Source organism: Rhineura floridana, chromosome 6, assembly GCF_030035675.1.
Source record: "Rhineura floridana isolate rRhiFlo1 chromosome 6, rRhiFlo1.hap2, whole genome shotgun sequence".
In the NCBI taxonomy this organism is placed as follows: domain Eukaryota; kingdom Metazoa; phylum Chordata; class Lepidosauria; order Squamata; family Rhineuridae; genus Rhineura; species Rhineura floridana.
Window position 1 is genome coordinate 127,955,240 of NC_084485.1, and position 27,942 is coordinate 127,983,181.

Here is a 27,942-nt window from a genome sequence, read left to right on the forward strand (position 1 = left end):
CACACTAGAGTAGATAAAGCCTGTCAAATTACATATAGATAGTCCTAGGGCCTTTGTGCTGGGCACCTCTAAAATGTGATATATTTCCTCCAAAAAAGGAACTGTCTGTAACTTTTTAAATTTTTGGCCAGAATTGCATGAAATTTGCAGGCAAGTTCATTCCATCTGAGAGCATGAATCCTGACAAATTTCAGAAGGATAGCTGAAGAGGCAAGAGCAGCCATTATAGTTTTGGGATGTGTGAAAAAGAAATCACAAAACACTACAGGGGAGAGTAAGTTGTCAGTTGGTGTGAAAATTGCAGATACAAGAGAAGTGTTCCTGGGTAAGAAATCTGCAAAACTGCAGACAGCTAGGTCCAGAGGCTTTTATGCTAGGCACCTTTTTGGAGGGGGAGGGGAGAACTAAAAGGGAATGACTTTTTACAAGCTAGACCCGGCAGTCACAAAGGAGTTCTATCTCTGTCCTCCACATAATAAAATGCTCCTTCAGTTCAAGACATAGTTTTCACTCTGCTCCTTTCCACAAATTGCTGGGATTGGAGTGCACTGGTAAAATTCCCTCTGGTACAAACTTGACCTGTCAGTCACATTGGATCACTTCTTCCATCTGTTGTCCCTTCCCCCATCATCACACTCTGGTGTTAAATGTTGTTATGGTACTCTTGCTTTCAACAGACAATTGTCTGCAGCATTATTTTGACACCTGGATTTCTGAGGTATGACAAAGCACTTAAGGGGTCCCTGCTTTGACTTGTACCTTGTAAAGATCCCACGTCACCTCTGACAAGCCCCAAATACCTCCAAGTCATCTTACTATGTCTCAAGATTTGTCTGAATCTGATGCACACCCCTCGCTTACAGCCAACATGACTAGTAGCCATTTATAGTCTTATCCTCAATGAATTTGTCTAATCCTTTAAAAACTGTCTAAATTGTATCTCTGCCAATCACATGAAGGTGGTTGCATGCTGTGGAAAGAGGGAGATGTTGAAGTCTTAGGGTATGGTCTGAACTAAAGGCATATGAGGCCAGCACCTTGCTAAAGCTAAGCAGGTCTGGGTCTGATGAGTGCCTGGATGGGTGGGCATGTGAGAACCACATGTATGCTGCCTTAGTGGCCTTGTGAAAGGAAGGCAAGGTAAAAACATAATTTTTAAAAAAGTCTTATGTCCAGGACTTCTTCTCCTTTTAAAAGCACTGCTGTTGTAAAATACTATCACAGTTTGCTTCATTAAAAGGAAGTGACAACAGGAACAGAGAAAAACTGGCATTGCATCAGTCAGCTTGCAGTATCCCAAAATGGTGACCTCCCAATCTTTCTCATGTCCACTTTTGATACTCCCATCCACTGCTGTTCATTCCTTCAAGAAATTTAATCTTGCCAAATAGCCATGTGTCTCTGTGTTATTTATCTGAAACACTTATGTTCTGGTATTTGATTTTACATCCACACAATATAGTCAGTCTACATTTCATGCAGTTAAAAGGGAGTATGAATCTCGTTAATGCTATGGAAAATATTTAATTGAAAGAAACTATTTTGGCAAATGAGCTCAAACTGCTGCATTCGCATGAGGAGACTAATGGTGGGTACTCAGGCCCACATCCAGGGAGGTGGATTTATGTTCTTTGTAGATCTAAAGCCACAGAATGCTCTCAGATAAAAGTCTAAAATCACAAAGGTTATAATAAAACAAGATTTATTAAAGAATAGAAAACAATTTCAAAGAAATGTTAAAGTAGAATATAATAATTTAATTATTTAATATAATAATTAAAGCTAATACAAAGTTCCTCATGGATCTACAAGAGACATGAGTATCACTTCACATCCCTCTCCCCTGATCCTCAGACCAACAAAGACAGGAAAGGGTCTTTAATTTGAGATATTTTACCTCAACTTTCTTTTCACAGATTATATATTACAAGGGTAGTGTTGCTGTTGTTTTAAAAAATTACAGACTCTACAAATTAGGAGTTTATAGTGATGTTTAACCAAATAACCTTCAAAGTGAGGATATAATGTTGTTTGAAAATAAGCATTGTGTGTGCGTGCATTTGATTATTTCCCATATTATTTGTGGAAGCTTATTTTTTTCCTTTAAAAGTGCATAGTAGTTTCTGTCACTTACAGCCTTTAATCAGGCATGCTCTAAGACCACTTCTAATCTTGCTAAAGAGCCGCGTGTTTATGTATTAGCTGTCTTAAACCCTTTTCTCTTTGCATCTGAGGTTTTATCTGCTCTTACATCCAGCCCACGCAATACATTAAGGGTTGAATCCAACTAAGTCATTCTGCAAGTGCCACAGAACTTCCCCTCCCTCTCCTTCCCCAGCATGCCCCCTCACCATTAACCCCCTCCAAATCTGCTCCGGAGGGTTTGGGTAATCCCCAGAGCAGATTTGGGGAGGGTGCCAGGGAAGAGACGTTCCACTGCACTCACAGAAGCCAATCAGGGTGCAGAATAGTTGGATCCAACCCTTAGCCTCTAGATGAGCATGCAGAAAAACGGTGTGTGAATCCCTATGGTGCTGTGGGAAATGTTCAAATGAAGCCACTTAACCATTAACATATTTGGAGCCCGATGTCTCTTCAAAGTATTTATTTCATGTAAATGGGAAACCATCTTTCTACTGAATGCCTTTACTTCCCCCTTATAGTCCCCCAATTGCCTTTCCAGCCCCAGCCATCCTCAGGCCTCTACTCACATGGATAAACAAAAGGCATGAATTGGCCATTAACAAATTTTATGACTCTTCCGTAGACCGCTCTGTTACATTCATTAGATTTCACACTGCATACCCATCCGTACCATCTTGATATTGAGCACCAATGACTGTCCAAATGCAAGATTCTTTGGATACTTCAGAAGCCTTGCTTTACAGGAGAAAAAGCTGTTCACGTATAACTCCGTAATTAAAGCTGTGCTTGCATGGGCTGCAGATTTTAGAAACTGCTGTTGGACACTTTGAGGATCTTCCCATTAACTGACAGCTGCCTCACACATTACAGTAATTATTTTAGGTAGAAAGGACATTAGAAAAAGAAAAAAGGAAAGTTAGCATCATTAACCAAGGAAAGGCTATCCCTATATATTTCATAAAATAAGCAAAACAAAAGCATTTTTTAAACATGATTTGTGCATTTGTTGCATCAGACATTTTGTAACATCCCTTTAGTTTTGTCCAAAAGAAACTCCTGTTTCCAATCAGGAATAAATTCTGACAAAAAGGGAAGCAATTTAAAAAACAAACACTAGCAGCCTTCATCTGGCAATGTCAGTCTAGTGGAATACAGCATGTTTTATCATCATAGATTTCCCACTACCTTACCAAAAAGCCATTCCATCCCCTATGACAGCCTCTAGCCAAATAATTTACAAACTAATCTACTCAACTAGACAAATGCAATGGCTAATCTGTACACTGACGAGTGATCCGAAAGGCCTATTGATCACGCATTGTAACCATGAATTATGAAATGTAGTATTTAAGGGCACCTGCTAGCATAGCTAGCTTGACAGCTGTTCCAAAATGTAAAAAGATGTGTCCACCCATTTGTTTTCTTTATTTAAGATCCAGCAGCATGGAAGCAGGGGTCTCCAAGTAAGATTTCCACAAGTTGGAAAAACGGGACATGGTTGCACCATCGATAACTCTGTGATCGGCTGACCAGCTTACATTCATTATCCGTGCTTTAAAGACTTCACCTTTACTGTTAAACCGAGGAAGGACCTAGAAATTTAGGAACAAAAGAACAGAGTACTAATACAACTTTTGACATTGCCCTGGCCATGCAATAGTCCCTGAAATTTGCCTGCTTACAGAGTTTCCCCTCTTAATTCCGAAAGATTGTCTCACAAAATTGATCAAACCAGTGCTCAGAAGATGGTTGCAAGATATTTTCTAAAGACCTCTAGACATACAATCCACAAAAGAGAAATGCTCATAATTATTTTTACAGCACAATCCTATGCATATTTGCTCAGAAATAATTCTCATTCTTTCCAATGGGGCTTACACCCTAGGAAGTGTGTTTAGGATTGCGGGCATAGCGTGCCATCCAAATCCCCAGCCCCTGCCGGTGGAGCTTTGTGGAGCAAGCATTCATCTGCAGCCCAATCCCTCCTAGCAACCACAGCAGGAGCAAAGGATGGACAATCGGACCCAGCGTCTTAGTGCAGTGGCAGCAAGACCAGCTCATGATCCAATGGATCCTGGGTTGGCTCAGCCATGCTCCCTCCCCACCCTCGGAACACTCTGTTTCTGGGTTTTCTGCTTGCCCCCACCAGCAAGGATACTGCCGACTCCCCTCTGCACATTTGACAACCAACAGGAAGCCTCTCAGTTTAACGCCCCCCCTCAGCCCAGCATAAAAATACAAAGCTAACAGGTAGTCCCAAAAGAGAAAGAGAACAGAAAGAAAAAATCAACAATCAAATGCCTGGGAGGGGAAAAAAAGTCTTAGCCTGGTGCTGAAAAGGTAGTGGCAAGGGTTGAGGCTCAATAGTAGAGCACATGCTTTGCATACGAAAGGTCCCAGGTTCAATCTCCAGCAATTCCAAAAAGGACTGGGAGAAAACCTTGTCTGAAATCCTGGAGAGCCACTGCCAGTCTCTGTAGACAACACTGAGCTAGAAGGACCAATGATCTACCTTGGTATAAGGCAGTTTTCTGCGTTCCCATGGAAAGACAATGCCAGGCAGGCCTTCTTAGGGAGAGCATTCCACAACCAAAGGGCTTCAGCTGAAAAGGCCCTCTCCTGTGTTGCCATCCTCCACATCTCCTCTGGAGGGGGGGAGGCTTTTATAATACATATTTAAAAGTTTTTTATAACCACCTTTCAACAGAATGCCCAGGGCAATTTACAAAAATAAGATAACATAAATGTATGATACATTAATACATTAAAATGCATGGGAAAATAAAAATGTTTTTGCCTGGTACCAAAATGATAACAATGTTGGTGCTAGGTGGGCCTCTTTGGAAAGGGAATTCCATAAACAGGGTGCCACCACTGAGAAGGAACTCTCTCTGGTCACCACCAGTCATGACTGGTTACCACCTGTACTCACCTTGTCATCTAATAATTGCCTTTAGGAGACCAGGCAGAGAAGGTTTGGTCTATCAACTTTGCTAGACTTATTTGGAAGGGTGAAATAAGCATCTAGCTGATACTAACAAAAAAAATGTTTGCAGAGTGCTCTTACAATACAATTGAAGATGGTAAGGAAGCAATAAAGCCAATCATTTTCATTAGGCAGATCTTGTTTCATTACAACTGAAATTGTATTTTTATAATTAAAAATCATCATACTTGTATCTTTCCAAGAGCTCCAATAGCTACTTCAGGAGGCAGTATTACTGGTTTCGCATAGGTACCACCAATCTAGAAAAAAAAAAAGTGAAAAAATCAGTGTGAAAACCAGCATAATTTTGGAAGATATCTGCACTAGGTAACCTTTAAGTGAATGACTGGGAGAACAATCCAAATACATGCGCACCTGTGGGTACAGCTGTGCATGGGCACAGAGAGCTCAGCTGAGCCATCTTTGCTCTCTCCCCCTTTGCCACATGCATTCACCACATGTACACAACAGCACCGCTCTTAAGGGGAGGCCCATACATTCCTCTCATGTATCAACTACCCTGCGAGGAAGAGAAGCAACAGTAGACAGCAAGGTGACCTTCCACCTTTGCCCTCTGCTTGCTGCTCTTTTCACCAGCTGGGCTGAACCCCTCCTCCACCCACCAAAGAGACCATTGCAATCCACTGTCCTGTGAGGAAGAGCAGCAGGACCATCTACCTTGCAAGTGGTGGGTACCATCTAAGCTAGGCATGAAGAACCTGTGGTCCTCCAGATGTTGCTGGACTCTAGCTAGCTCCCATCAGAACTAGACGGTAAGATTAATGATCAGGGATGATGGGACTTGTAGTCCAACAGCATCTGGAGGGTCGCAGATTCCCCACCCCAGATGTAGTGGGAGTGGTGTCGGCAGATCTCAGAAGGGCCTCAGCAGGACAAGGCTCCAATCTATAAGGCAGGGATGAGAAAACCTTTTCAGCCAGAGAGCAGCATTCCCTGTGCACAATCTTTTGGGGGCCACATGCCAGTGGTGGGTGGAGCCAAAGACAAAAGTTGACAAAGCAATTAATCCAACTCTTGCTTTTGTACAGTAGGCCACATTCCAGCCATGCAAAATCCAGAGGTTTCTAACACATGCATTCTCAAAGACATCTCTTCAGCTCACCCAGCAGAAGGCAATCATCACAATTCAAAAAGACATCCCAGGCAGGCAAAAGCACTCAAGAAGAGGGCACAGCAAGGGGTGTAGCTTAGGGACAGTCCTGAGATCCAAAGAAAACAGGCCTGGGGGTCTCCTGTTGTAAGGCAAAGAACTTCCTGCTAATACCGGAGTAACTTCCAGAAGGTTGGGCTGCAAGGGTCTTTCTCCGAGATCTGCTGAACCTGTTTTTGAACGTGAGCAGCCATGGTGGCGGGAGGTCCATCTACTCTGTACGCGCACGTGTGTGTTACTTTGTAACGAACAACTACTGCTTGAGTTTGTCTTTCTTCTCCCCACTATTTCTCGTTAAGTCTTTTAATTTGTAAGCCTAATAATGTTATTGATCTTTGCAAGTCACTGTAGGAGCCTTGTTGGGCTGAAAAGTGGGGTAAAAATACTTTAAATAAATAATTAACCATTGATCTGCCCCACTCCTCCCAAGGATGTAGTCCTGCTCCCCCCATTCCCAAATGGGAGAAACGTTTGTGCCATGGTGATATTTAAAGCAATGTGAATAGCTATTTTGCTAGAGCTAGACTTTAAATATTATTTCAACTCACTGCGCCAATGTTGGAAAGTGTGAACGTTCCTCCGGTGAGGTCATTTGTTCCCAGCTGATTAGCAGACCCTAAGCTTTGCAGGTGGTTTAATTCTGAAGCAACCTCAAACACGCTACAAGCTTGAACATTTTTCACATTGGGGACAACCAAGCCTTGTCCTGTATCCATAGCAACTCCAATGTTGTGAGAAGCCTAGAAATATATATATATATTCAGAGATTTTAAAAAATTAACAAAGCCAAGTAGTTTATACAGAAAACAGTATGTTACAAAAATATTTATCTTTGTTCCAGGCAATGTAAGTCACTAAGTATTTTTAGTTTTCTCTTCAAGATATATTAAATGATCTGGTATCTGGGGGTGGAGGCTGGGAACGTCTTTTATATAGTAAGTTATATCAAATAAAAAAATATTTTTGCAAATATATTGGCAAAACCAAAAAAAGAGTAAGCAGAAATGCACATCATTTGTAAAACTTAACATAAAAATTATATTCAAATGAAAGGAAGCATCAGGCTCTCTCTGTGTTCCCTGGACATGTCCAACATGTCCACTATCTCTTCCATTCCACTATCAGACTTCCACTCATGTAATATTACATACAGCCCAGTAACTTTAACTCAGACTAGAGCTCCAGGAAAAAATGGATTCAAATCCCCAGCCCACCACCAAATGTTCAATAGACCAATTGCTATCTCTCAGACTGCCTCACAGGGTCATGGGGGGGGGGGAGGAACCATGTATGCTGCTCTGACAGCAAACTGCTGCTGGAGACATTACAGTGGAGAAATATGAACTGCTTTCGTTTGCAGTACAGACTTAAACATCCCTCTGTCTAATCTTTTTAAAACTAAGCAAAGCTGGAGATCACTGGCAACTGAACGTAAATTGTCTTCATTATTGTATACAAACCTTGTAAGTGATGTTTTGGCAGTTTTCATCCACTGCAGCATTAAGAATAGGGTAATGTAATAAGGCTAAAGAAGCAGCCTGTTAAACATTAAAAAAGACAATGTATTAATGCTAGCAGTCAAAGCAAGAAGCTATATGCCTCAAAAACCGTGTGTCACAGCCTGTGTGTGGATGTGTGTGAGGATGTATGTAGACAGATGTAGATATAGGGTGGAATCTGATTGCTGCCCTTGCATTCACAGTAGGGCTTTTTGATCTAACAGAGATACCTACTAATGGAAGAGAAGGGGAGGCAATTTTTACTAATTCCCCTTCTTACTGCAGCCCCCTTCACCACCTTCCACCCTGTTCTGGCAGGTCTTCCATCTCTCTGGAGTAAGAGGGAATCAGCAAAAGTCATCTCCCCTCTACTTCCATTAGTGGATATCTCCACTGGATCAAAAGCCCTTCTGTGAGCTCAAAGCTACCAACTGGATTCCAATACATATACTGTAGTGAGTGAGAGAGAATATTCAAAGTCACATTCCTCATGTAATTAAATGTGCTTAGAAGCACATTAGATTTTCTCTGGCTAGCAACTTGTGACAAAAAGAAAAGGACTGCATTTTGAAAGAGGACCATGACTATACCTTATATTTTTCAACATACTTATCAGCATTAAAGAATTCAGTAACGAAAAGAAAAAGTTCCCTGTTGCAGCCAAGGATAAGTAAAAAACAACAACAGCATTTTGTCAGCGTAACAGCCTGTAACAAGGAGGGATGCCTACCAAAGAAAGGACTCTCATAATTTATTATTCATATTTCCATATCAACCCTCAATAAAAATTCCCAGGACAGTTTACATAAAAACAAAATACAATTTTTACTATATTAATTATCTCCCTTTAAACCAATTACAATCCAACACATTTGTGTATTACCAAAACTTTGGTACAGATGGCTGGAGAGTCTAACAAATTTACAATTTAATAAACTAAGGCTGTAATCCTATGCGTGTTACAGGGGAGTAAGCCCCACTGAAGTCAGTGGAATTTACTTCTGAGTAAACATCCGTAAGTTAGAGCTATAAAAATACCATGCCGCATCAAAAGGCAATCTTTAGTTTTGTTTCATGTCCTATTACATACATATATACCAGAACCAAAATAATCTAAAAAAGTAAACATGTACTCAACCCCACTGATTAAAATTGGGCCTCAGTGATCCAACTAAAAACTTTAGTTGAACCTACTATTTACAAGTCTTTTGTAGTGACAGCATGAGCTTAGGATGCAAGTTCATTGTTTCTGACAGCATGCTGTAGTATACTATGCTGTCATGAAAAGGAATCTTGCATTGCCCAGTTACCATTTATTTTATGTTTTGATAACAAGTCCAGGAAGTCTTAACAGCTGCTTCAGAATAAGCCAAGGACAGAGCCCAGCCTCCAGCTGGAGAGCAAGTACTGCAATAATAGCAGCAGTTATTTATGCCTCAAGTAAGGGCATGTCTTTGCTAAATGTTTATCCAAGGCCAGTATTGATCTGAAGCAACAATGATATACTTGGCTGGCTCCAGAGGGTGACAAAGTGGGGAAGATGCTGGAGTTCTGAGGACTGTCAAGGCGTCCACTGCACAGGTCTGAGAGAGCTGGCCAAAACCTTCAAGCAAAGAGATCATATGGTATCTGTGGTCACTAGACTTGCTGCTTAACTGAAAGAAACAAGTTCCAAAATGGCATATGAAGGGCCTGCACAATATAACTTGGCTGGCTTACATGAGTCATCTGTGCAGAAGAGCAGTGCCTAAATTATACGAGGGCCAGAAGGGTCATGGTCCTCTTACCTTTTGTCTTGGCCATCCTAGCTACCCTTTATAAAAGACTATGGGGCCATAATTTGGCTGAAATTGGTCCTAGTCAGGCCTTGTGGATTTCATTATGCCCCACCCTTCCGCCAACAATATGACCACTGCTAAGGAGTTGAGGTGCTCCCTGCTTGTGCATTTCACCACCTTCGTCCCTTGTCTGGAGGGCCCCAAAATGCTGAAACCAGTTTTGGTGACGTGTACTTGACCTTCTGTGTGCACAACTATTAACATTTCCCTCTATCATGAAAGCAAGCTCCCCTGGAATGAACAGGGCTTATTTCCAGGAAAATATATTTAGGGTTGTAGCCAATGTAGGGCTGAGCAGATTGCTCCGCCAGTGCAAGGATTTCTCATTGTGCAATGGAACGATTGCCCCATCTCCTCCCCCAACCATCCAGAGCAGATTTGGCTACAGCGTGTGATGCCCACGGGCCAGGGGAAGGAGAGGGGGAAAATCTTGTTGCACTAGTGCAACGTTTTAGTTGAATACCACCTTTAGGATTTTAACAAAATTTATATACCACTTTATTGTAATAAAACTTCTAAGTGATTTACAAGAATAAGCCGATCATTTAGAGCCAGTCTTAAAAAAAACCAAAACCTTGTGCAATCTGCCAGTTACGGTATAGCTAGCTGACCATCCACACTGTATACACAATCAAACATTATTTGTTGAGCGGATGCTGATAGCTGTGCAGGAAAAAAAAAAAATATACACACACACACACACACACATGTTGTTATATGCCTTCAAGTCAATCACGACCCTATGGCGACCCTATGAATCAGCGACCTCCAATAGCATCTGTTGTAAACCACCCTGTTCAGATCTTGCAAGTTCAGGTCTGTGGCTTCGTTTATGGAATCAATCCATCTCTTGTTTGGCCTTCCTCTTTTTCTACTCCCTTCTGTTCACATTCTTGTGTAACATATTTTCATGTATGTTCCTCTAGATCCTAGAGTTTACTTTAGGGCAGCCTTCATCAATGTAGTGCTCTCCAGATGTTTTGGACTACAACTCCCATCATCCCCCGCCAGCACTACTGTAGTCCAGAACATATGGAGGGCACCATGTTGGCGAAGGCTAGTCTTGGTGGATAAACATTACAGCAAAATCAGCTCATAGGCCAGTGCTGCAAAATATCCCTGCTGGGCTAGGGGGAAAAAATCCTCTTGTTTTGCACATTAGCTAGGTATGCTGTTATGCCTCACCTTTAAAAAGAAGGGCATGAAGGTGAGGTTAATCCCCCGTTCTTGTGCTACAGGTTTCAACTGCTCTCTCAACTGGACAAGTTGTGTGAGATCGATCTCATCGCAATAACCAAAATGAGGAATTTTCAAAGCAGCAGTCATAGTTTTCACCATTACCTTCTGGAATCCTGGAAATAAGAAAAAGAAGGAAAAAAACTAGGAAAAAAACTTTGTGATTTGCTGATTTCCTGCCTTATTTTCCATCTTACAAATTTATTTATTTTACAAAATGCATACGCTGCTCAATCGACAACAACAACCTCTAAGTGGTTCAGACTTAGACATAAACTGCTGAAAAGACTACATATTGCACACAGCAGCACAGTAGGACATAGGAGAAGCTGTGTGGGAAAGCCCTATGGTAAAAGGTTTTCCCTTGTATCTGGAGAAGACTGCAGTAAGCTGAAACTGACAAAGGATGCCCTTGTCCAGTGAACAGATCAGAGGCATCCAACTCTGTAGTGCTGCTGAAGTTAAGTGAGTGTGAACTTGATCAATGCCCTTTTGCAAACTACATGTGACCGTTGTTATTGCCTGAGACCATGGTGGGGCATTCAGGCTGTGAAGGGAGCCATCCCCATCACCTCCAGTAAGTAACGCAAAGTAGTGGGGTTGTCAATAGCAGTAATACAGTGTTGGCCTTACACTGCAACAAGGTGCTGTTCTCCAGGGCCTTGTCACATGGTCATGATATCACTGTATACCGGGGCTTAAAAGTCTAACCGAGATAGCATCTGGGTTAATTTTATGGAAGTCAGGAAGTTAATCCAGTTACTCCTGATTAATTTGGGAATGGATGGGGGAAGCAGATCTGCCAATCCCTTGAAGCTTCCATGTGCATCAGCTTCTGAATGCACTTTCTCAAAGCATTCATCTGCATTACCATTCACATATTGACTGGGATCTGGATTTATCTGCCACACTCAGCTCTCTTGGCCGTAGGTGGGGATGCACATGTTTATCAAAAGGTGCACCCAGCTTGTTCACAGGGGCTTTTTTTTTCATATACCAAAAATCTTTCCCTAATTGATGAGCATTGTGATCTAGATCTGCATTAGCTACATGAGCAGAACCCCACCCCCCTTATGCACATAGATACTGTATATTTTGTTAGATCAGGGTGAACATGTTTATTTTGACATGAGAACTGAGCTCATTGTAACTAAAACTTGTAACTAAACTGTGACAGTGGGCTGGATGAGGGCTAATAAACTGAGGCTCAATCCAGACAAGACTGAGATGCTGCTAGTGGGTTCTCCTAGAACCATCTCTGTCACTTGAGGCTCAGGTAGCCTCAGTGGCACAGAGTGCCTTCTACCAACTTCAGTTGGTGGCCCAGCTACGCCCCTATCTGGACAGGGATAACCTGGCTTCAGCGGTCCATGCTCTGGTAACCTCCAAGTTAGATTACTGCAATGTGCTCTACGTGGGGCTGCCTTTGAAGATGGTTCGCAAACTGCAGCTTGTGCAAAATGCAGCGGTCAGACTGGTAACAGGGACCAGACGGTTCAAACATATAAACCAATTCTGGCCCGCTTGCATTGGCTGCCTGTATGTTTCCGAGCTCGATTCAAGGTGCTGGTTTTAACCTATAAAGCCTTACATGGCTTAGGACCACAATACCTGATGGAACGCCTCTCCCAACATGAACCCATACACTATGCTCAACATCTAAGGCCCTCCTCCGGGTGCCTACTCCGAGGGAAGCTGGGAGTCTGGCAACAAGGGAGAGGGCCTTCTCAGTGGTGACCCCCAAATTATGGAATGATCTCCCTGACGAGGTGTGCCTAGAGCCAACGCTGTTATCTTTTTGGTGCCAGGTCAAGACTTTCTTCTTCTCCCAGGCATTTTAGCATGTGTTTTTAATTTTTTGTTTTTAAATTGTTTTTGTGTTTTAAAATTTGTATATTTGTTTTTAATGTTTTTAATTGCTGTAAACTGCCCAGAGAGCTTTTGCTATGGGTCGGTATATAAATGTAATAAATAAATAATAAAACTTGCAGAGCATCTTTCAATATCTTGCTGGGATTACAAGCAAAACCACTAGCAGTATGCTTCAGTACGAATGAAGAAAGAAATATGAATCTTTTACTTTTTCAGTTGCCAATGACAAATATTTGGGGGGGGTCGTTACCTGATAAAGTCACTGTTTTATCTTCCCCTGACATTTCTACAGGTTTGGATATGGGCACAAGAATTCTTGGCATCTTTGTCATGTCTGCTGCAGGCTTCGATTTGGATGGAGGTGCGATAATTGCAGGTTTGGGCGAAAGAGGTAAAATAGCCCCCGTTTGCTTGGCCAAGTAATTGAGAATGTCTTCTTTGAGGATACGGTCATCCTTCCCTGTTCCAACAACTTCACTTAGTTTAATCTGAAAAACGTACAGAGCAGAAGTAGGAAAAAAGATATTGAACTGGATTACAAAGAAAGAAAATGTCTGACAAAGCAGAAAAGGGAAGCATCTGAAGAGTCTACGCAAACATTTATAGGTCCTTAATTAACACTGCATCTGGATGTGCCCAGTAAGTAATCTGGAAGCACCTAATATTGGCGGAATGTTGAAAGCTAAGTGAGTGTGAACCCAGAATTCCCCCCCCAGGAATCCTCATACCCCCTTAATTTAGTGTACACATTAATGTTTAATTAAACAGCATTAGGTAACAAAATGGTATTTATCTCCCATTTTTAAAAAAATAAAACACATTTGTTCAAGGCCACACAGGAAATGTGCTGTGAAAAAGATCCCCACACAATTCTGCTGAGAATGCTAAAAGCCTGGAGAAGAGATTATTTAAAGGGCAACAATGACAGCCATCTTTAAATATTTGACGGGGTGCCGCACAGATGTCGGAGCAAATTTGTTTTCTGTTGCTCCAGAAAGTAAGAACCGAAACAATGGGTTCAAATTACAGAAAAAATTACTTAGATTAAATATTAGGAAGAACTTCCTGATGGTATGTACTACACAACAGTGGGACAGATTGCTTTGGAAGGTGGCCCACTCTCTTCCAGACAGGCTGGGTTGCCACTTCTCAGGAATGCTATAATTTCTTGTATTGGCAGTGGATTGGACTAGATGACCTCTCATTGCCTTGCTACTCTGATTTTATAAAGATGGACCATGATGACTTTCTCATACTTAAGATACCCTGTCTGTGATTCAAAGAACTCCTTTAGCATAGCACTGCTCCAGTGCTGCTTCGAAAGGAGTTGCTCATCCAATGGCACAAGGTCACATGCCCATATCCTATACTGCCAAGACTTCTTGTTGCGACGGACATGTTCCACCCAAGAAATTCGCAGCTTCAAATTTCTGGCGCTAACCATGCAAGTCACTTCATCGAGTCATGAGAGTTGCAAGCAGTCCTTGGGAACCTCTATGTGCTTGCTCCATGGAGCTTCTCGTCCCACACTAATCCCCAGCAAGCCTTCCCCCTCCCCACTGCGTTTGACATCATATACCATGTGGTGGGTGGAGCTTGCTGTGAAGCCCAGCCCACAATATGGGATGCATAAACACTACAAACTGCAATGAGTCACTAACGTACAGGAGGGCAATGCATCACCTTCAGCCACAAAGAAGCTGCCAACTATTACCATGTGCCAACACCCTCTCTGACCAGCCATTATGTTAGCACATTCTTTCTTTTACGAACGCTTTTTACTGGGCACTTGCATCCCTCGTCCCTTCACAAGAAGAGATCAACTGCAAGACAGCCTGTTTCAGTACAAAATAAACGCACATTGTTTTCCATGGCAAGGCGACGAACAGCAGGGGTGGCCAAGGTTTTGTGGCCTTTAATCTCCTGGTGGGTCTGCTCTTCATGTGACACGGCAGGCGTTTCCACAACATCCTCTTCAGATGCTACATCTGCAGATTGGAGACAAAGGCCTTAACTCTGAAACAGCAATGAAAACGGCTGTTGCGGGCACAAAACAGAGAAAGCGTGTTAAATGTCAAAGTGACCCGTTTTCTTTGGTTTAAGCTTTAGCATGCGTTATATGAGACTATTTACACATTTAGGTGTCAACATGGAGCATGTGGTTCCTTCCTTTACACTTCACTGGAGTGGTGTGGGGCAGCACCAGAGGGAGGTGGCTTCCAAGTTGCTACAGCTAAGTATGAGTCAGCCCTCAGCCTCTCTGCATCTCTGGCCAGAATGCAATAACTTGGACAACTATGTCCGTGCCTCCAAGAGCACTGTGTGTTTCTCCAGTGGCAGTGCCCTGTGTCACAGTATGCAGCAAACAGCTTTTGCAACATTCACAAGTAATTTGTGATATGGACTGGGTTCACATGAAGTGAAAACCATAGTTTTCCACTATACGAATATACTAAGTAATCTTTGTACTATTTTGGTATGTTTATATAACCAACTTATCTTATTCTCTGTTTTTAATCTGCCTTTTTGGGGGGGGTATACATCTTTTTGTTGTATATGCAAAAAGCCTGGTTGGCCATTGTGCAATAAACTAAACTGAACTATAAGAATGAGCTGCAGCAAGCCTCAGTCTTGTACACTTCACTATCCCCCCTCCTCCTCCTTTGCATGCCAGGAGAATGAGATTGGAAGCTTCTGTTTCCTGATTTCAAACCATCCACAGTTCTCTGTGACATATGAACTCCGGGAACTGTGGTCTGTTTATGAGAACAAGCCCAGATCTAAAAGTATTGTTTGATCCTAGCTTGTTTTCAATAACCATAATGTAAACAAACCACAATTTCCTAGGGTTCAGATGTTGTAGTGGTTAGTTTAAAACGAAAAGTAGAGCTTTCCAAGCTCTTCGTCTGAAATACAAAAGAAGGAAGAAAGGGGAGAATGTTCAAGCCCAAGGCTTGCACATGTAACAGGAAACAAGAACCTGTTGCATCTTCTGAACGCAGCCACGGCATGAAAGTGTCCTGTTCAAAGTTTTTTAAAAAAAGTTCACCGAGCCTATCCAAGCCCTTGGGCTCACCTAAAGTATTTCTCTGAGTCCCAGCTTCTATTCACAAGGTAAGTGATTGATGAAGATATAATCGTGGATGGACAAGCATATAAAATGCTTATTTTATTTTTGCACTATGTAATGAAGAACCTCATGCAACTAGAAGGCTTGGAAACAAGAGCTGGTTTATTTTTTTTTAAAATCCACACCTACATATTTCACGTTTAATTCTGAGGAACTAATACAGAACGGCACCCTGAAAGGATGATGAAAATCTATTAACATTACCTTTCAAGGCAACTGTTTCTATATCCACTAGTGGTTTCCCCACAAAGGCAACTTCGTCTAAGTCATAATGGAGTTTTCTAATGATGCCATCATAACGGCTGGTGATGGTGACAGAGGCTTTATCACTTTGTACTTCACAGATGCTGTCAAACTGTGATACAACATCACCTTCTTTTACATACCTGTGAGAAAAGAAAGACTTGCATAATGTATATGATGGTGAAGGTGGTGTCTATGCTTCTGTAATGTTGCACCTTCAGTAAGAGGTAGGGTGTGTTCAAAATATGTACTGCAGGTGGAATCATGGGAAACATTGCATAAATGACTGGGTAGCACTGAGCAAACTGGTGGTTCACTGATGTTTTAGGAGTGGTTTCCCCCCCCAAAAAAAGTTCTTCTCCTTCACCTTCCCTCTGATTGCCAGACCCAAGCATATAGAAGACTGCCAATACGCCTTCAGATTTAGGGTCTTTTCAGCACCAACTGAAAACCATTTTATTCACCCAGGCCTTTTAAATAATTTGTAATCTTAAAATCTGGCTCCTTAATGTCTGATATGTAACTGGTTTTCTCTCTTTCTTTGTGGGTTAAGAGGTTTTAATGCTATATATTTGTTTCTGTATTTTTAATCTTGCATTTTATTCTTTTATGCCCACAAGCCACCCAGATAACATACTTTAATGGGCAGCCTCTATTCAAACAGTAAACAACAATAATAAGTGCATTTTCAGGATGGTAGACCCCAAGTAATGGTTTGGCTGAGGGCAGACATCCCATTTTGATTATAAAGATAACTGAGTCTGCTCTGCTAAATCCTGCTGCTACTGTTAAGCTGCAAAGCTGCTCATAGACGCTAGACATTTTATTTACTTGATTTATTTATAGAAGTATTGATATACCATCCACTCACAGAAAATATCAAGGCAGCACAAAGCATAAAATACCATAAAACAATACAAAATAATCACAAAAATTACTTACTAGGCCTGTTGGCAAAAAAAAACGTTTTCAAGGGATATCTGAAGGTTAACAGCGAGGATGCCTGCTGAATGTCTGCTGGAAAGAGTGTTCCACAGCATGAAACCAGCTACACTCATGGCCTAGATACAAGGAAAGCCATGCTTGCTGGGGCTGATGGGAGCTGGAGTCCAACAATATCTGGAGGACCACAGATTCCCCATCCCTGGTACGGTGCATGGAAAGTCACTCTGATTCAAAGGGCTTGTGCAAATACGTGGTGGTATTCCACATACCCATCTTTCTCTAATTTTGGACCATTGGCTATTCCTCATGTCTCATCACTATCTTCCATGGAAAATGGGCTTGGATCACCAACGTCGAAAATTATGTGCAAGTGCTCTTTAGACCAACGCACAGAGAATGCTGTTTTAAGCTGACAGAGTCTTGAAATTAATGACCTTCAGATATTTGGGAGACCATTTCTTCCCATATTAGGCTATGCACCAGTTAAAGTCAGGAAATCTGGCTGTATTTTGTATGGCTCTCTTTGCACCACATTAGAATGGTGATGCCAAGGAACAGGCCCTTAACCACTGTAGGCTCTAAGCCTTGGAATGCTGTATATATCAAAGTGAAAAGGTCATGTTCTTTATGTGTATTCTGCAAGGGGTCTCTCTGACTGATGATCTTCATTTGCACGCCTGTCTCTTAAACAACTCAAAAATCCTTTCCTGTCCTATAGCAACTTCTTAGGGAAGCACAAGGTGATTGGTGAAGGATCATCTTAAGCAAGTTAACCTACCATTCTTTCACAGTCACCTCTGTAATCCCTTCTCCAATATCAGAGAGCTTGAACTGGACGATTTGGCCATGTGAAACTTAGAAAAAAAGACAAGCAAATGTTAAAGAACACAGTAAAACGAAAAACAAAATCAGTTAAATTATGCTCAAACATCGAGTAGCTCTAGGTACAGACTGAGTTTGATTCTTAAAAAATTACAAAGTAGAGTCAAAGAGTACGGGAATCTACAAAGGTCCCAACTGTTGCTGGTTGCCAGTGCAATCCTATGCATGTTTGTTTATTTAATACATTTCTATCCCATTTTTCTTCCATCATGAAATAAGGGTGGGGTACATTGGGTTTCCAGGCAGTCTCCCATACAGGCACCAACCAGAGTCAGACATCCTTAGCTTCAGCAATATGGCTGCATCGTCTACCCCAAGACTGTATTCAATGATGCTTACTCCTGGGTATGTACAGCACTGGAGTCTGGCTGTATACAAAATTTGAAATTTTGAATGTTGGAATAGCTCTGTACAAGGGACTGATAAAGACAACATATTACTGATAATTACTCTGTTTGTTGAATCTGCATTGCAGTTAACATAGTCTGCCATTGTTTTATGTAAAATAATGCAGGAAAATTCAGATTATGTTTTGTGCTACTCAGTCCTATGCATGTTTGCCTAAAGTCAATCCCATTGTGTTTAATAAGTGTACTTAGGATTGTAGCCCAGGTCTTCAATCTTCTGGACACTTAATGTGAGAATAAGCCCCTGTGAACACAGCGGGGCTTACATCTGAGTAAGAATGGATAAGATTGTACTGTTAATGACTTCAAAACTTAGAAGTATTGTGTATGTTTCAAAAGCTGGAACACCTGACAGAAGTTAATAGTAAACTATAGGGCTTGCAACAAAACATGGCAAAATGGAGTGCTTCTATTCAGGGTTCTAGGCCCCATGTGCGCAATACATTTAAAGCACTATTACACCACTTTAAGCAGTCATGTTTTCCCCCACAGAATCCTGGGAACTGTCATTTGTTAAGGACACTGCGAGTTTACAAGACCCCTGTTCCCCTTATAGAGCTACAATTCTCAGAATGGTTTAGTAACCCATCTCAGAGCTTGGAAAAGTTACTTTTTTGAACTACAACTCCCATCAGCCCCAGCCAGTATGGCCACCGGATTGGGCTGATGGGAGTTGTAGTTCAAAAAAGTAACTTTTCCAAGCTCTGCGGAGTGTACGCCAACACCTCCCCCTGGGTGGTACCATTTTGGCTATATAAGTCCTAGTACTTGGAGAATTGAGATCGCTATAAGTATATATGATTATCTTTATCTGGAATTTATGGTGTAACCAGCATTCCAAACAACAACAAAAAAACCCAAATCATTTTAAGTGTGAAAGAAACTCACCAAGAGTTGTTCTGAACAATCGGTGTGGATTTCTATGCTTCCATGCAGACTTGTCAAACCCACAAATGTATTTTGACTTTAGCAAATGGAAGCTACTGTACAATCTAATATGGCGGACACAGAGCTGGCAAAGGAAACAAAAACCAAACCATAGACTGAAATCAGTTTTATTCCCTTCTTTTAATGTCAAAAGCATATAGAAATGAATTATTTTTTGAAAAGTTTTGACAATTAAAATTAACATGAGTTCTTATTTGCATCTTTCTCATTATTATTATTTTTTGTTTCACAAGGCAGATTCACACAAATCATGTGCTCACTAGAAGTTAACCAAAACTATGTGCAAACTGGTACAAAAATCCTAAGGTTTCTCAAGTGGCCTGCATAATTTTTTACAAAAAATGTAAACGTTAAAACCACCATCCAATTACACTGCCTCTGGGTTATGTGGTTCAGAACCAACATAGACCTCCACATAAGGAGAAGCTGTTCTCTTCTCTTCAATGTCAGGAAATGCACATTTGTGCTACATTTATGGAGTATGCTCCAGCACAGAAGGGGCAGCCATTTTGTATCTTACAAGCTCATCAGAATCCCACAAAGCTTTGGAGGGTAACCAAGAAAAGTTCACATTGGCAAGATTTGACCTTGACTGCAGTTTCAATCACTACAATTTTGTTCACAATATTTAAAAAAATTATCACTAATTTAATGCCGTAATCAGGTTAAAATCAGCAGTGAGATGGTGAAAATGATTATAGATTGGGTTAGGGGAACCTTTGGCACTCCAGATATTGCTGAACTACAACACCCATCATCCCTGTTCATTGGGGATGATGGGAGTTATAGTTTAGCATTGTCTGGAGGGCCAAAAGGTCCCCATATTTACTTTAAATGCTTGCTTACTATTTTTAAGGACATATTCATCCAGATAGTCAATTGTAATGTCAACATCATTCTTGTTATTCGTAGTTGGATACAATTTGCATGTATTTGCTTGTTACTTTCAAATTAAATTACTGGATGGAAGGAAGAATTCAAAAGACTACGCTGAGGTACACAAGCTGTGGAGGGATGCAAAGCAGCAACACGAAGATCTTCTTTTGAGAAGCTGGAGGGATGCTCAGCTCAGCCACAGAGATGCATCACATCGCATCCATTCATTAACAGTGGGAGGTAACTGGCAGGCTACATGGAGGGAGTCATGCACCCAAGTTCAGTTCTGAAGTCACCAGCATACTGGGTACATCTATAATGCAGTGTTTTTCCATTGTAAAACTGCATAATCCTCAGAGAATGATTATTTTGGACAGCCTCCCAAATGAAATCAAGGTGTCTTCCAATCACCCTAATAAGCAACAATTAAAAAAAAAGTTAACTGCTGGGATTCCTAATGAAAAGATGTAACAGGTCCTGCAAAATACCTCAAGTAGTTCACATAGTAAAAACTGAGAAATGATCTTCTTGGCACATCCAGAAAACAGGGTACCTGTGTGGGAAAGTTGGCAGTTATGGTTTAAATGTGATAACTGCAATACCTTTAACTCCAAGTAAAGAATATTCAAACTCCCTTCTATCCTATACCAGAAAGAAAGTTATAATGCAATCCTATGCATGTTTACTCAGAAGTGAGCTCCACTGATTTCAAGGTAAGGTAGGATTGCAGCCTTAGTTATATGCTAAAATGTGTCTCATTTCATACTGCCCTTCCAGCCCAACCCTATGCATGGTTGCTTGAAACTCCAGTGATTTAAATAGGATTTACTCTGAAGTAACTTTGCATAGGATTGCACTCTATATCATGTAAACTAATCTAACGCAGATCAGGATATCTAAGCCACACTGATTTCAAGAAGACAACTCTGTTCCATTGTATGCTAGATTGTGGGCAAGCGTCATGGTGCCATTTGGAAATATCCTTCTCCTCTTTTTCAACTTTATTTTGTGAATGTAAGTCCTGAGGAAGCATCCTGTGCAACTTAAAAGGTCACATGCCAAACTGTGAACACTGACTGGTCCTAATTAAGGCCTCATTTTACTGTTCTATGTATTATGTGGCCAAATGGTAGCCATTCTACAATGGGTGAAGAAAAAGGATCGTGCTGGCTGGTGCCACTCTCAGCCTCCATGACTTTATCATTCCTTGTGCACAGAGGCAACATGGACACTAGCTGGCTGGCCACTGCCATTCCAGGTCCACCCCCTCTACATTGTCTGCACAGGGGCTGTATCTCAATGCCACCCTCAGTAAAATCTAACTAAACCTGCTTTTAAATAGTCCAGTTTCCTTTTAAAAAAGAAAAAAAAAGATTTTAAAAAGCAGATGGCATAAAATCTAGAATGTGCCCCCCCCCAAGATTAGTGGCTTTTTTGGGGGGGTATATTTTGCAATATGTCATTGATGTTATACTAGTGCATTAGTGGTGGGTTTATACTGGACTGTCCACACATCATTCCACTGCATTAGCTGTCATGCAATGCTTCCCCAGTGTTATCACATTACTGGCATCTGGAGGGGCACTCTTGTGGAGCAAAAAATAAACCAGAACATTTGAGGTATAAAAGAATTACAGGATTTCAGCAGGAAGTTTATTTATTTAACAAAATCTATATACTGTTTGATGGTAATGAAATCTCTAAGCAGTTTACAAAAAGTTACAGGACATGCACTATTGGAAACAAAACAGTATGGCCGCCCTTCAACATTTACAAGTGCAAATAGTATTGAAAATGGAATCATGTATAACCAGCTGCCCTGATACCATTATGATCACAAATCATCATGAATTTACAATAAAAAGGATGTTGGGGGGGCATAATCTTTACATTGGGAAACCAGTCTGCCAAGCTGCAGAGCAAAGGGGCAGAAGCAAAGCAAGGGTGGTCCATCAGCTCTGCCAAGAGACAGACTGCCTTTTTCTGTCTCCAACTGTCATCTAGAAGCAGCCATTCCATCAGGCTACCTGAACTGTTTCTATCACAGCTAGCAGCCATAAGAGCTGCATCTTTAAGAATGGGTGCCTGAGCTTGCTTTATTCCTCCTCCTATCCCATTTCCTTTCCTTGTGTGTCATGTTTTTTAGATTCTAAGCTTGATGCCAGGGACTACCAAACTTGTAATCCACTCTAGGAACCTTTTTGCCTAAAGAGGAAGGTAAAAATATTTTAAAGAAACACACAAACAAACTTTTAAAAAGTGGTACCCCCCCCATGAATAAAGTACTAAAGGTGGTTATTTCAGTATCTTTTATTATGAACATATTTACTACTTTATGAAGTAAACGTCTGTCTAAACATTTTATACAATCCAAAGTTGAACAAGACCACAAGAGTATCTCCCAAACCAGAATACAAGCTTGCTCCAGGCATTAGATTAAATCAGAATAATACACCATGATCCACACAACAGAGTTGTTATTATTCCTAATCCTTTTCTTTGGGGTAAGGTATCAGTCATACACTAGACATTGTCCACAGTGGGTTTCAATGGAATTATAAAAGAGGCTTAGAGTTAACTATGCACATGCATATTGCTTTACAAATTAATCTTCATGAGTATAGATGAGAATTAGCTATGTGAGGATAAGCAAAGGATGCACTTGCAGTAAAGTCAGTTTAATGCAAGTTTGCTGGCTTAAATACTTTGCAAATTACCCTTGCTCATCGTGAATGGAGATGACATACACAGAATCTAACAATCATCTGTAAATGTCAGATCAGAGTCTTTCAGTGAACAGTAGATTCACTGAGGACCCACTGAGCAAATGGCAAGAGGTCCTGACATGATCTGAAGTTTGGCACTGAGCACTGCTTGGATGGTAGACTGCCTGGGAACCATACCGTAAGCTGCTCTGAGCTCTTCAGAGGACCAAGTGCATAATATAAACAATTCAACGTATCTTAACCCCCATTTTGATGCACACAACCAAAGAAGCTAATAGGTGGGATTTGTTGTCCCCTGCCCCCATCATGTGTATGGATCATTGAACATAGTTAAGATTTACTTATATAGTGAGATTTGTATATTGTAAGTAATACACAGGATCTGTTTGCAACAGTATCTGGATTGTGATGAAGGGATCAGAAAATAATAGCTATTCTGGGTTAATTAACCGCAAACACCTCCTTGGAGACCTGGTTGCTCATGCAGATGTTGGGGAGAGGAGAAAGAAGACTGGCTGCTGGATTGTGAACAAAGGATCACTGATAACATGTTATCTACTTAACAAAGAGTTCAGGAACTTCTGGTCCAGACATCCAATGCTTACTTTTAAAACGAGCGGCAGAATAAGCCAAGAAGGGCAAAACCTCTTGATACAAGTCACCAAAATCCAAGTCGCATTTTATGGGGAGCTGTGTGTAGGAGTTATCTCTGGAAGAACTGGAGTTTAGTGGCTCAAATGTCAGTTCCACAGGCCATTGTGAAGCTATTTATTCTAATATTATTCTGTTATTCTTACTTGATCTCTCAGCAGCTTTTGATACCATTGACCATAGCATCCTTCTGGGCCAATTTGGTGAGATGGGTATTGGAGGCATTGTTTTACAGTAGGGTCCCGCTTCCTGGCGTTCCGCTTCCCAGCGTTCCACTAATGCGGCGGCTTTCCTCCCCTCTTTTAAAGCCGCTTTTGCGGCATTTTTGCATCATTTTCGCGCAACGCGCCCCATTAAAATCAATGGGGTTCCACTTTGCGGTGATTTCCTCTTTACGGCGGGGGTCCGGAGCGGAACCTGCCATATAAGTGGAGCCCTACTGTACAGTGGTTCCGATCCTATCTCCAAGGTCGCTCTCAGAGAATAGCATTGGGTGACTGTCTTTCAGCCCCCTGGCAGTTGTGCTGTGGGGTGCCACAGGGTACCACCTTGTCCCCCATGCTGTTTAACATCTCTATGAAGCCCTTGGGAGCGGTCGTCAGGAAATTTGGGGTGAGGTGTCAGCAGTATGCTGACGATACCCAGCTCTACTTCTCTGTAACATCTGAATCGGGAGAGGCCGTGCAAGCCTTTGACTGCTGCCTGGACTCGGTTGTGGGCTGGATGACAGCCAATAAACTGAGTCTGAATCCTAGCAAGATGGAGACGCTGTGGGTTGATGGTTCCCGAATTCAGATAATTGGTCAGTTGCCTGATTTGGATGAGGTCATAATCCCTCTGAATGAGCAGGTCCATAGTCTGGGGGTGCTCCTGGTTCCATCTTTGTCGCTAGAGGCCCAGGTGACCTCAGTGGCTAGGAGTGCCTTTTACCACCTTTGGCTGGTAAGACAGCTGTGGCCGTTTCTGGACTGGGATAGCCTGACCACTGTTGTCCACACACTGGTAACTTCCAGGCTGAATTACTGTAATGCGCTCTATGTTGGGCTGCCCTTGAGATTGGTCTGGAAGCTGCAGCTGGTGCAAAAAGACAGCTGTGGCCGTTTCTGGACTGGGATAGCCTGACCACTGTTGTCCACACACTGGTAACTTCCAGGCTGAATTACTGTAATGCGCTCTATGTTGGGCTGCCCTTGAGATTGGTCTGGAAGCTGCAGCTGGTGCAAAATGTGGCGGCAAGACTGCTCACTGGGGCAGGGTATCGCTAACATGTCACCCCACTGTGAAAGAATTGCACTGGTTGCCCATTTGCTACTGGGCCAAGTTCAAGGTTCTAGTTTTGGTGTACAAAGCCCTATACAGCTCGGGACCAGGATACCTGAAAGACCATCTTACCCATTATATACCCAGTCGATCATCACGCTCTGCAGGTGTGGGCCTCCTGCAGATACCGTCGTATCAGGAGGTTCGTTCTGATTAAGGGACAGGTTTGATGTATATTATATACTTATAGCTGATTTGTGACAAATCGGAAGTCAACCATTTTATTTTCATTTTTTGTTGTAATATTGTTATGTTTTTTCTTACTTTGTTTTGTTTGTTTTTGGAAAAATTTGAATAAAAATTATATAAAAAAAAAAAAGGAGGTTCGTTCTGCACAATATAGGAAACGGACCTTTAGTGTGGCGGCACCTACCCTGTGGAATTCCCTCCCCTTGAATATTAGGCAGGCGCCATCTCTGCTATCTTTTCGGCGCCTTTTGAAGACTTTCCTCTTTCAACAAGCCTTTTAAGTTGAGATCTATCCCAATCTGCGTCTGTGTTAGAATTGCTTGTTAATATCTTTTTTTATAATGTTTTTAACCCTTTAAAAATATTTTTTAAAGCTTTTTAAAAAAATGTTTTTAACGTTGTTTTGTTTTCATGTATTTTAAGGTATGTTTTTATGATGTTTTAAAGTGTTTTAAGCGCTTCTGTTTGCTGCCCTGGGCTCCTACTGGGAGGAAGGGTGGGATATCAATCAATTAATAAATAAATAAATAGTATGTGGCTTAAAATCATGCATTCACTTAAAAGACACCACAGTAGAGACACTTCAATGTCATTTTGGCAGATTCCACAACCTGGACATGGGTAAAGGCAAATCCAGAAGTTAGGAGCTTGTGAAGAAAATTCTGAATTACAAAATTATAACAGAGAAGTGATAATGGGGCATCTTAAAATTCAAGTTTATATCAGGGATATCTGTTGCTGTCAAGTGTACGTTGGTATGCTCAAAGCTACATAGCCAAGGCTTCAGAAGAGCTCTTATACTGCACATGCAAGATTAGATCATGCAGCTGCATTCTGTGCTCATTACTATCAAATGACTGCTAGCACTCGGGTCTATACTCAGGATCACTGATACAGATTAAAAACCTCAACTCACCCAGCATACATTTCAAGGGCAGCAGAAATCCAGCTTTTTTCTACCCTGACTGTAAACTTGTCAGTGTGAATGGGGCATAACTAATCTGTACTAATTCACTGTGTGTGACCTAGGCAGGAGTGTGACCAGGTTCACATCAATATTAATCTAGTTTGGTGTTCTGTCTTCAACACAAGTGGCACATGAAGGCACTAGCCACCCACTATTTGTTTTATTTTTTTACATGCTTTAAAAAATATTCATCACAGAACCGAGTGACATACCTGGGATTCCCAGGACCCTCTCATCTAGGCACAGACGAACCATAAACCTGTTTAACTTCAGCAAAGAGGTGACCTCATCTGCGTCCAAAAAACACCATTTGCCCCCAACATCTGGGATCCAGAGGGGGTATACTACCTTGGTACATGAAAGTTCCATTAAGACATCGTAGCTAATAGGTGTTATAAACTATATTTTATTAATAAATTTGTAATGAATGAAGTCTTGTACACAAACATGCATATGGCAGCCTTTATACTAGAAGGTTTCAGAGAACTGTGGCTGCAGAAATGAGCGAGACAGCTGCAGCAGGGCTTGAGTATAAGATGTTACAGGCTGGACACTTTTTTGGGGGGTGGGGGAAGATAAAGCAGGCAGGGTGAGGATGGATTGCAGCCCTTGTTTTGGCGACACTGATTCAGTTGTCGTTTTGATTCTTGTAACCTGCCTTGAGTACGCGTTATAGGACGGCACAATCAATGCACTCAAATACTGGCAGATTCTCTCCCCCCGCACTGCAAGGCAGCTCCTCCCCGTTCTCTTGCTTTCTGCAGAGAAGAAAGCAACCAGGATCGCCGAGAAGCAGCCGCTCTTTACCCCTTGCTCACATCCCTTGAGTTTCACTGTATTGCCCGCTCTCCGCTCCCTTACCAGATGCCCCGTAGCCCTGTAACAGCTCCTCAACACGACCGCTGCCGCCATCTTATTCCGGAAAAAAAGGCAACCTACGCCTCCACACCCCTCCCACCTGTCAGCCAATCGGATCCCACAATTGCACTCGGAAGCCAATTAGACAGCGGAAGGCTGCCCCCGACCATTTCAGATTATATTTTCCCCCCTTTTACGGCGCCCAATGAATGGATGATGGGAGGAGGCGCTTAGCATGGAAGGCAGGGGAGGTACGGAGTCAGGTAAAGTGATAAGGACAGCAGAGTGTGTATATGTAGTTAATCGGGCTCTGGATTGATACAAGCATTCGAGTTACACAGAACTCTTTGGCAGCACACCATGTCCGATACATTCTACAGGCACAACTTTTTGCCTTTAGCACTACATAACATACAGGAAGAGCATCTGTAAGCAAAGCCCTGTGAGGAGAGACTGAAAAAACTGAGCATGTTTACCATTGAGAAGACAAGGCTGAGGGGAGTGTAATGAGGAACAAAATATTGGGGATTTTTAATCTTTGATTCATCTCAGTGAACCAGAGTTTGGAAAATCTGTGATAGCAAAGATCCCTGGGAAACAGCCTCTCCGTGAACTCTGAGTAGCTACATATCTTGAAAGCCTGAGGGTATGGACTTTCCAACTCGTATGGAAATTTGGGGAATGTCACCCAGTAAGAATCAGGCGCTCCTTTCAAACAAAGATTGTTTGTGATAATTTTAACCTTTAGGAGAAAACAGGATAATTATCTGAAACATCAGGAATTTACAGCAGGGAGATCACAGCTATTTTCTGGGAATTTATCAGGGAACGGTTTCTGGAAAAAAACGGATTCCTTCACCAGAAATCCTAAACTCTTTCATTGTTCTTATCTGTCATGTCCACATCTTCCTGGAGACATTTACATTGGGTTTACATTGGGGTCAGTTTAGTTAGAAAAAGGTATAAAACATGATGGGTTTGAAGGGGTCAGCAGTTCCTCTTCTGGAGGGCTCCAACACCTGCTTTTCTTACTAATGCTCTCCAGCATCTTTG

At 41.7% G+C, this 27,942-nt stretch overlaps 1 protein-coding gene across 3 annotated transcripts; it reads right to left on the reverse strand.

The window, feature by feature from the left end:
* Window positions 1–1,795: 1,795 nt before the first annotated feature.
* On the reverse strand, window positions 1,796–26,961 carry DBT (dihydrolipoamide branched chain transacylase E2). 3 transcript variants are annotated; one of them, XM_061630547.1, is made up of 12 exons: window positions 26,244–26,354; window positions 20,667–20,731; window positions 19,243–19,366; window positions 17,844–17,919; window positions 16,082–16,263; window positions 14,608–14,735; window positions 12,998–13,235; window positions 10,825–10,991; window positions 7,763–7,840; window positions 6,851–7,042; window positions 5,320–5,391; window positions 1,796–3,737 (listed from the first exon to the last, which is right to left on the reverse strand). In XM_061630547.1, exons 1-12 carry the CDS (start codon window positions 26,284–26,286, stop codon window positions 3,570–3,572), a joined length of 1,533 nt encoding a protein of 510 aa, XP_061486531.1. In that variant the 5' UTR covers window positions 26,287–26,354; the 3' UTR covers window positions 1,796–3,569. The 3 variants fall into 3 exon arrangements, with proteins under 3 accessions (XP_061486531.1, XP_061486532.1, XP_061486534.1); XM_061630548.1 differs by lacking the exons at window positions 20,667–20,731; window positions 26,244–26,354 and adding an exon at window positions 26,893–26,961 and having other exon boundaries at window positions 1,797–3,737; XM_061630550.1 differs by lacking the exons at window positions 20,667–20,731; window positions 26,244–26,354 and adding an exon at window positions 20,149–20,217 and having other exon boundaries at window positions 1,797–3,737.
* Between the last annotated feature and the right edge of the window lie 981 nt (window positions 26,962–27,942).